General features: G+C 43.2%; 1 protein-coding gene and 1 pseudogene across 2 annotated transcripts; both read right to left on the bottom strand.

Annotated features, from left to right (window-relative positions):
- LOC112277285 (uncharacterized) overlaps positions 1-3,232 on the bottom strand; it is a 5,575-nt pseudogene extending 2,343 nt beyond the window's left edge.
- A 1,439-nt stretch (positions 3,233-4,671) lies between these two features.
- LOC112277517 (uncharacterized) lies at positions 4,672-8,380 on the bottom strand. Of its 2 annotated transcripts, none has more exons than XM_024509960.3 (6): positions 8,239-8,380; positions 7,540-7,651; positions 6,974-7,315; positions 6,008-6,839; positions 5,687-5,841; positions 4,672-5,479 (listed from the first exon to the last, which is right to left on the bottom strand). In XM_024509960.3, exons 3-6 carry the CDS (start codon positions 7,226-7,228, stop codon positions 5,108-5,110), a joined length of 1,614 nt encoding a protein of 537 aa, XP_024365728.1. In that variant the 5' UTR covers positions 7,229-7,315; positions 7,540-7,651; positions 8,239-8,380; the 3' UTR covers positions 4,672-5,107. The 2 variants fall into 2 exon arrangements, with proteins under 2 accessions (XP_024365728.1, XP_024365729.1); XM_024509961.3 differs by having other exon boundaries at positions 7,540-7,642.
- Between the last annotated feature and the right edge of the window lie 1,819 nt (positions 8,381-10,199).

The raw sequence follows: 10,199 nt of genomic DNA, 5'->3' as shown, positions 1-10,199 counted from the left end.
TTTGAGAATTCCAGAGGGACAGGCAGATTGGGTAAGAACACAAGTTGTAAGTTAAATAACCTAGTGAAGAACAAGTCTTCTTCTTGCAGATGTGCACTTATGAACATACCTTCATCTGTTGAGTCAATTGCGGGAAATAGTACCATTTCTTCCATTTGTGCATGCTCTTGCATCAAGACAACTAAACGTCCATACATCTTCCAAAGCAGCTGCATCTGTTTTCCTGCCGTTGCTCCCCGCCTTCCAAACTCCCTAACTTCCACCGTAGGTTTATTTTCAGGTAGCGTGTCAGCCAGAACTACAAGCTTCTTGAAGTGCCACATAATGCTTCGGTGTTGCAGCACGGTCATCACTATCAAGGGTGATGAAGCTCTCTCAACCATGAATTTGGGCTACAGCTCCTTTAAGTGAGTCCAGATCCAACCTCACTGGAGCATAATTGGAAAACGAATGCATAGCTTGACTATAACTAAGTAGATGGGAATGGACTGTCCCAATTGTTATACCACGGAAGAATTTGGCGACATCTACTAAAAGAAGAGAAGGAATAAGATACACATCCACAAGAGTAAACTGGTTCCCCAAAAAGTATCGGCCATGTTTTCCGTGTTCGCATTTACCATTGTTCAATTCAGCGAAGGCAGACTCGAGGTTTAGCGTCATTTTATGTTGTTCCAAGTGACTTCCATCATAGATCAACTGAACCAAAATAGGAGTAAATTCATCTCGAATGAAAGCTACCCATTTCATAACCTCATCTCGAATAAATCTGGGGATCAAAGGAGGATCTTGGAACGTCTCTTCGATGTAATCCAGCATAGTGCCAGTTGAGCCGATGAGTCTGTGGAGGCCATACTGCAACACTGGGTATTTGCCATTGGGGCTTCCTATGATTATTCGATTCGGGTTCTTCAAATCCGCAGGTGTTAGCCAGGTTGGGTTCACAAGGATGCCCTGTAAGACAATACAATCTGTCAACGCAATATGCAGGTATTTGGGTCGATTCTTAAGATTAGCTCAAACTCCTGGGCTACCATGAATTATATTGATGATTGCAAGAACGTGCAGGTTTTCTGAAATAGTTCACAAACAACTACAACCTCAGACACCTCCTTTTCTTTGTGGTCTTTGGAAGAACAACAAAAATAGAAATAAAAATAACAAAAATCAGAGATAGATAGAGTTGAAATACGAAGGGTTAGAAACCATCTGAAAAACTGGACACATGTCCTCACTCAACAGAACCCATACAGCCCTCTCATGCTTACGCTAATCGACAGAATAAGCTGCCACAAAGACGGAAGCACTTCACCTTGAATTGTAACGCAATCAGCACCCTCAGAGTGAAGGGACACAATAGGTCTCCAATCAGCTCTACTCCAGGAATATTTCTCTTGGCCTCTGCGCGGTTTGCTTCACAAGAGATAGTTTCATGAGTACTTGATTCATAGTCAGTTGTAGAGGACGACGTTGGCACGACAGTAGATGATTTTGAACTCACAAGTTCATCCTTGTGTTTTGAGGGTGCCAACTTTGGCCAACAAATTCCCATCTTGAGTAGGGATGTAAGGCAGCTTCTGACTTTTAACCAAGCTCCGATGTGATACCCTCCTAAAACCATCAACTTCCATGGCTTTGCATCACAGGAGGGTAAGCTCGATGCAGCAAATTTTCATAATCTTTTCGGGTGATGATCCTAGAGCAATAGGACAGTTGCTACGTTAAAATTTTCTTATTCTGGTTGAATAATGATTTCGATAACAGATCTTATTCTGTCAATCAGACCGAGGAAATTCTGAACAGTGAAAGTTATGATGCCAAAGGGAAAACAATGCGATGTCCTAGATCGGCACGGAACTACACTCTGCTTCGCAATCGGAGATACCTCAGCACTTCTTCGGTAGGGGAAATCTATTCGATGTTCTCAGTGATGTAGAAACAAGGATGACACCCCAAGATTATCACAGTACATTAGACAAGTATTGGTAAGGAGAGAGCTCCTGGACTTCACGGTTCCCAATATCAGAAAGATCAATCGGATTTTTACCATGTGCCTTTTTACCTTGTATTTATAACATTCAGTATCTAGTTTTCTTAACGTTTGAAAAACGGAAGTATATCCGCAGCGACCTGATTCCAAGCAGAGACACCCATGTCACGTCGATAGCAATCCTCGATAGCAATCCTCGATAGAAATTTGGGAAGATCTTCAACAATAGATGGGTAAGGCCATCAACCCTGACACCCCCATGACCACCTCGTCTTCGCTTCTAAACTCTATCCATGTGTATTTATTCATGGAAAATGTCACAGACAAAACCATACTGTGGCTCGTACATGCTTTTGGCGCCGCTAGCAGTAAATTTGCTGAACCATGTTGCAGACAAGGAAAAAAACTTTAGAGGAGGTGCGAAGTCGAAACTAGTTTAAACAAAGACACGCAATATTAAGAGATCTGCTTCAGCTTGAGATTCGCAACATCAGGATTGAAGCACTTACAGCAGTACAAAGAATGACTGCAATGCTCAACGAGCAGTATTTCTACATATCGACTGAAGAAAGAGAAGACTCGTAAGTACACTTCTTAAAAATCGTAAGGGTTCTGAAGCCATTGTCGTCTTACAAGAAACAATTGTTATTCATGAAATGCTGAGTCCATTGTTCACTTCCCCCTTAACAGCATTAAAATTCTCTACGCCCCATTTTTCACAACCTCAGTTTCTCTTCTACTTCCTCCTCATGTGTTGTTATAATCGCGTTCTGTAGTCACGCATTCATGCAAACAATAAACAAAGAAACCCCTTAGATCACCAATTACCACATTATGTTGTGAATTGGTGCTAAATTTTAATCCGTAACAGTGATCTATTTCTGCCATTAAGCCCGGTGTGGGACGAAGAGGATGGTAATGTCCAAACATATATGAGCTGCATAGTACAGGACGACTACACAAAAAGAATGAAAACCTGCAGCTTCCATCAACTGATCAACAAGGTCGAGGCTCTGTCTCTTTAATAATCGAGGCGGGAACAGGTCCAAACAAGCTAATTCCAATGGCACACATCTTCAGCAAAGCCGATAATAGCACGATCATGAAAAAGAGGCACAGTAATTGGAAATTGGAAAGTTGCTGCAGCTTCTCCAGTGTTCATTGCGCTCCATGAAATTTCGCAATCGAATGAGCACACTCCCATCAATCCATGGTGCTCATTTCTGAAGCTTGTCTGCCTGCTGCAGATTGAAAACCTTTATTGGCAAATGCAAGTCACGTGGCACATTTTCAAAGAAATTCTCGTTGAATGATGAGATTCTGGCACAGCATCACCTGCACCATGATATTGATTCTGTATGGGTCCCTCAATATTGGGTATTAGGCAAGAGTTTTGTCGTGCAAGAGTTGAGGCATAACCGTCTTGAGTAATGATAAGCGGGGCAGACTTTGTGCATTCTACGTTAGAGTCACCCATCATCAAATTTTGACGCTTCACACAAGATCAGGCACACCAAAGTGATCACTCCTATCATAAAGTTGTCTAGTTCTCTTGCGATTGAATTGACGATGCTGTTGCAAAGACATTTTTATCACCCTTAATGGAAAGTTGCCGTTTTCTCACACATGGGTTTGAGCTCTGATTAGGTGAGGAAGTTGTAGGTGCAGATTCAGCTTGCAGACCAGGTCCCATGGATGGCCTAGTTCAACCAAACAGATAATATACGCTCGGAACTCAATAAATGCTTGTGCTCTGGAATCGAGAAATGCGGTTGGGGGAAAATGGGTTCCTGCAGGATCTAGTGCATTCCTTTGGTACAAATGCAAAGCGAAGATGTTTGTCTGGGTAAATGAGTGCACAAGCCAGACAAAAACAATTAGTGAGGAAGGACAATCCCTTGCACTGCCCAGGGGCCTCCCACCTATTAATTGCAAACATCTCTTTCAAACACGATTGCAGCATGGCCCTTCCACCTTGTCTCAATGACGCATCCCTGGTCCCATGATAAGTAACAAATCCAACCTTGCCGAAGTTTTGTTTGCCAACACCGAATGTTAAGCTGGATAAGGTTCTAGCGGTTTTCTCCTGACGTGAGAATGTCCACTTCATTCTCTTCTTAGAACACTTCTACTATTACGATGTTTAGATCAATTTCTCCCTAATTTTGACATTAATTTTCCCGTCATTTCATACCAGCTATTTCTCCCTCATTTTATTTTTATTTTTTTGATTTATTATATACATATTTTTGTTTTTGATTTATTTTTTTTTATCTGTGATGGGTATTAGATGCAGACAATGCTACACATTACATGTGCGATGACAATTGTAAATGTCGTCTTGCATTTGATGTTCCTGGATAAGGGAGGGTGAAGGAGCTAATTACAGTACTTTACTGATGTTTCTCGATAAGCAACTAAGATCTACCATCTGAAACCCTAGGAGTGAGGATCATGAAGAGTAACAGTTGCCAGTGAGGTGAAGAAGTGCAGAGCCTCCACCTAAGCACAGATTCACATGCTTGCAACTGGATGCAGACTGTCCTTCCAAGCCAAAAAGAAAGCCTTACAACAACCTGCAGGTAGAATCTAAGTATCTACAGAACCTAAATTGAAGGCAAGGAACACCTCAACAAACGAATGAAAGCGTGAACTCAGCATCTCACCAACACCGAATGCCATTTATCAGACATCACAAGATTCTTTTACCAACAATGAGCCGAGCAACTGGGCAAGTACACTATATACTGATATAGATGACGCTTTGAGAGCCAACTAATAATTTACTGATGAAGTGTTCAAGAATACCTTTACCTGGATCTATTAGTACACTAGAGGTGACGAAGAGGTTTTCAATCAAAATCCCTCACAGAATACTCCACAGAAAAATAGTGGAGTAGTAAAGACACAACACCCAATTTTGGGAAGAAAGGGGAAGAGAGGAGGGGGAGGGAAAAAGGAATATCAGTCTAAAAGCATCGACTACCACCCAGCTGAAAATCAAAACTGTGCCGAGGTAGGAGGAGCCCGTATTTTTCAGATCGTACAATCGGTTGATATCCATCAAAATCTTGAAAAACCCAACTTTACATAGTACAAAGGCAAGTGGTATGAGGCTCATTCCTGGAGGAGGCAGTATGAACCGGCAGCCTTGTCGATGGAGGGGGTAGCAAGCTCGCTAATTATTCCTTGTGCTGCCATGCACACTTCCTTGAACTCATCGTCAGCGTTCTTCAAACAGAAGGATATTCTTGTGAACACTCGACTCTTGCCTCCATCACATGAGCTATGGAGGAGCCCAATGTATTGGCTGATCTCATGGGGCTCCAACCCTTGCAGAAAGAAAGGCAGTAATCTCCCGTGAGTCTCTTCCATCACTGCAATACTTTGAGAGACTAGCTCCTCCTGCTTCTTGTTGCCCAGTCCAGCTGCATTTAGCTGGGGCAAGAGATCCCTCTCTTCTTCATGATAGTGTTCCACGCTGTTTTCCTGAAGAGGCCAAGTTAAAGGTAAAACCAAACTCACGTCAGATAGGACTCGAACAAATCTACTGATAAGATATATCAGTGATTGGGCATGAAACACGCAAGAGAGAAATCATGGAAAATTGTGGCTTCTGGTAAGGGCAGGACGACACTGCAAGAGACTTAGGAGTTAGCGGGGGAACTGATTATATTCATGTGAAGAGATGCTTACTTGGAGAGCGTGCAGCCGCTTTACCACAGCTTGCAGGCCTTCCAAGTGATCAGAGCAACCTTGCTCCAAAGCCATCACTCCCTTTATATCTTCACGGATACCATTCATCACGGGGAGGTCCCGAGCATGATCTGCAAGCGCGCATTCGCTCATACCTGGGAGTTCAAAATCCTCAACTCAAATTCAGCCTTTTAAGCACAATGTCCTGAAGAAGCTTCAAGACAAAAAAGAAAGGCTACACTGCCAGGACGGCACCAATATTACACGAAGAAACTCCAACTCTAGCGAGGAGAGTAATCCAGAGGACTTCAGAATTCGCACCTTCTTCAGTGGATTCTATTGCAGGGAAAATGACCCTCTCCTCCATCTGGGCATGCTCTTGCATGAGGTCCAATAAACGTCCATACATCTTCCAAAGCAGCTGCATCTGCTTCCCTGCCACTCCGCGTCTCCCAGAATCCTCATTCGCAAGCTTGTCTACAGGCAGACCATCAGCCAGGGCTACAAGTCTCTCCAAGTGCGACAAAATGCTCTTGTGCTGTAATACAGTCATCACAATGAGGGGTGATGGTGCCCTCTCCACCAGAGTCTTTGCCACAGCTCCTTTTAGTAGTTCGGTATTCATTCGGACAGGAGAATAGTTGGGAAACGAATGCATGGCTCGACTGTAAGCCAGCAGATGAGAGTGCAAGGTCGAGATTTCAATACCGCGGAAAAATTTGGCTACGTCGACTAGAAGAAGGATTGGGATAAGATAGACATCTACAAAGGTGAACTGGTTACCAAAAAAGAATCGGCCCTGCTTTCCATGCTCCCATATAGCGCTATCTAATTTCATAAAGCAAGACTCTAGCTTTGGTTCTAATTCTTGCTGCACAAGAGGACTCCCATCGTACAAAAGCTGCCCCACGATAGGGGTCAGTTCATCCCGAATAAATGCTACCCACTGCATCACTTCCGCCTCCACAGGCTTAGGTATCAAAGTAGGGACTTCGAAGGTTTCCTCAATGTAATCCAGCATGGCATCTGTTGAGCCACTGAGTTTGTGGAGCTCATAGTGTAAAACAGGATACTTACCAGTGGGACTAGCATTTACTAACTTGGGGTTGGTTAAGTCTGCAGGAGTCAGCCAGGTTGGATCCACGACGACGCCCTTTGAAATGTAAGGCACAGAAAATCACCAAGTTATAAAGGACTCACGAAATAAGTTTTAAAAAAATTGTTACAACTAAGAGTATTAATTTAAAGTAAGAACTTCTTAAAAAAGTTAGGACGGAGGTGTCTAACCTTAAATTGCAGCGCAATTTGCACACGCAGTGTAAAAGGACACAACATGTCTCCTATCAACTGCACCCTTGGAAGATTACTTTCAGCTTCTGAGTATGACTGCTCATCAGTGGGAATACTAGGAGCAGTGGAAGGCTCGGGGGTTGATTCGCAATAAATAGGAGAGGATGACGTCGGTACAACAGCTGAAGGTTTGGGATTCAACGGTTCATCTTTATATTTTGAATGCGCAGCTTTCGGGAAACATATCCCCATCTTGAATGAGCTTACGAGGCAGCTCCAAAGAGAGATCCTAATACTTGACTCAACTTGCTACCAATCACGTCAGCAACTTCTTGAGACCTGCTTGACGGGAATCACGGAATGAGTAAAAACATGTCCGCACCTGACCACATGACCAGCCTGGCCATCATCAAATTCTCTCATATTTGCAACATTTGATGCTGTACTTGTTAGCTAGGAAAAACGCGTGCTTGTAACTTTGAATTTGAATCTGGGCCGATACCAAGCAGTGGATGTGGAGATAAATGACAATGGAGAGTAGATTTTTGAGATAGACACTTCACCTGTAGCACGATCCACCACATTTTTCCTCCAAATGTGTATGTCTTTCACGGTTGTACAACTTCGAATCATAAGTGAGGAAGTTCCAAACCTTGAACTCCCCCGCTGCAATATCTAAAAAGGGATCAGTTGAAGTGCAAACAAGCGTGTCTTCGCAAGTGAGAGAAACACTACCACATCCACAATTTTCACATATCTCCGTTCCCTTCCTACATATACGCTGCAGTTTGAAGACAAGTACGACAGATTTGCAAACATGATAAAATTGAAACCGTTAGACAACATTTTCTAGACCAAAATTCCACAAACTAAGAAGCGAGGGCTTCGTTTGATAGTTCATATCTTTAACATCGCGTTGTTTTTGGATGTGTTCATCCCGTACCCTAGCGCTATGGAACAACCTCGGCCTCACAGACACAGTAATCAGTGCATACTAGCCGTTAAACGCAAAATGCGGAATGCCCTCAGCATGGACAGAGTAGTACTGAAACCACGCATTTTTTCTTGAAACATTTCAAACCTTCGCAGTAAATAATCGCTCTACATCATCAGACTTTGCAACAAAAACAGAGTGAGTTACTAATAAGATCCGCATCATAAGGAAAGTATTCCCTAAGAGCTTTCGTTTGAAGATATTGTGCTCGGACACGCATCTGGATTAATGTATTCAGGTGCACATTGCAAAGCAACAATGCCCAAACCTGAAGCAGTGAAAAACTCTTCGATCCAAAAATTTCTCCAAACAGGGCTTCACTTGCGGAAGAAATCAACCGACGCTTCTTTTCTTGCTCCTGTGAACACGCCAATTCAAACACAACAATTGTGGCTGCTACATTCGCACTCCCTACGAAATTCACTGTTTCTACAGACCATCACTGCGCTACCTTCTGCTGCGGATCTACAATGCCACCGTGCTTCAAACCCTCCCAATGAAATTCTCCGTGCGGGTTCCTTCGCAAATTCTTTCTGACCTTCAAAAATCCATCAACTCGCGATGGTGTACATCATCGCCAACCCATGACCACAACACCAACACCTTCCACCAAATGGCTGCGAAAGAACAGGGGAAAGTCCTTGGTGATGATGAGAAACAGATCTCGCACACAAAGCTCCACCCAATCAAACAGTCACCACCGCCACTCCACAAACACCAAAAACCTCGACGCAGTACCAGATTCAGACCCGCCAACAAAATGACGGAAAATGGCGGAAGCTCTAGCAACAAAACCTCTACAGGAACAGCTCCCTCACACACACAACCTGGGCTGCAACCACGACAGTGTGAAAACGGCAAAAACAGCCGTTATCAGCTGCCACCCACAGCTGATAGATTCAAAAGATGGGGAAAAGGCGACAGAATCAGATCCCGTAAGACGAGAGCAGACGAGACAAAACAGCAAACTCAATGCAGAGTCCAGGCAGGGGATCAGGTTCGGACGCTGGGCATGAGGTGATGTGGAGAACTGAGCGAGATTGAAGCACCAGAGGCGTTGAACCCCCGGACGAAGCGGAGGCAGAAGTGGGGGGCAAACAGATCAAAAGCGGAATGAAAGCGGCAACGTTTCTTCACTTCCTTCTGCCCAAAGCTAGACGAAGGTTTTGGGCTTTGCTCGCTGCTGCTGCTCTCTCCCTCTCTCCCTCTCTGCATCCAAAAACCCACACACTCCACCGCACCTCGCAACGCTCCCCCACTGCCACCACCCACCTTCAAAACTTCAAACCTGCGGAGCAACCTCCAAGGAACAGTAGCAGCAACATCCCATATTTTTGAATTCCGTCCTCACTGCATCCTCATCATCGTCATCACACACCAAGTCTAAAGGTCTGCTTTTAGCTTGATGTTTTTGTTGTTGTTGTTCAAGGGTGTTGTTGCTTGATCTGCGCTGAGCGTGAGCACCAGTGTATTTGCCTCTTCTAGACAACAGGGAGTTGATCACTCTGCATTGACATTGCCATTAATTCATGCCTGCCTGACATGATTCTCCCTGTATCTTCCATTTGAAAATTTGCCCCCCATATCCACGTTGCTTTTCTGGTCCTCTCCTCACTGGTTTAGCTCCTAGTGGTGGTGGTGGTTTTTTTTTTTTGCCTCCGAAGTCATTTATGTGGTTTCCAAGTTTGCTCATAGTTGATATTTACCATATCAGTCAGAAACAGGACGAGGTCTCTGTTGTCAAAATCATTGAGACATTGCCATTCCTCCTTGTTTTGATTTTCGATTTGATTTGATTTGATTTTTTTCCACTTTTTGTGGTACTCACTCAATATCGAATTGCTCTGAGTCATGGTAGTAGTTATGACCTAGTTATTGACATTGATGATGATTGGACCATAGATTGCCTACAAAATAGGATAAATAAGAGATATATATATATATATATATATACACAAATATGACTAAACATGTATGTGTATGAAAGAGTGGGAGAGAGTTTTGTTAGTCCCACGGTTAATTAGTAATAGCACTAAAATCCAAATAGCTTGTAGTAGTTGTCCATGTTCATTTAACTTATAGTAGTATTGGTAAAGAGAGATAGCATAGTGAATTAAGAATTCTATATAACATGTACCTTCCTAAATTTGAGCGATGATTATTATTATGATTTCCCCAAAAAGAAGAATAGAGTGTGAGTCTTAATATTTCTTTAATCACTATTACAAA

Source organism: Physcomitrium patens, chromosome 25 (assembly GCF_059467195.1).
Source record: "Physcomitrium patens ecotype Gransden chromosome 25, ASM5946719v1, whole genome shotgun sequence".
Lineage (NCBI taxonomy): Eukaryota > Viridiplantae > Streptophyta > Bryopsida > Funariales > Funariaceae > Physcomitrium > Physcomitrium patens.
The sequence above is the reverse complement of the archived record's forward strand: the minus strand, read 5'-3'. Positions and strand labels throughout refer to the sequence as shown.

What these genes read in the sequence shown, in the direction of transcription:
- LOC112277517 (XM_024509960.3), bottom strand. Translation starts at nt 7,228, where the DNA reads ATGGGGATATGTTTCCCGAAAGCTGCGCATTCAAAATATAAAGATGAA. An exon ending in AAATTGCGCTGCAATTTAAG is followed by an intron (nt 6,840 to 6,973) that starts GTTAGACACCTC and finishes TACATTTCAAAG; the next exon opens with GGCGTCGTCGTGGATCCAAC. An exon ending in AATAGAATCCACTGAAGAAG is followed by an intron (nt 5,842 to 6,007) that starts GTGCGAATTCTG and finishes TTGAACTCCCAG; the next exon opens with GTATGAGCGAATGCGCGCTT.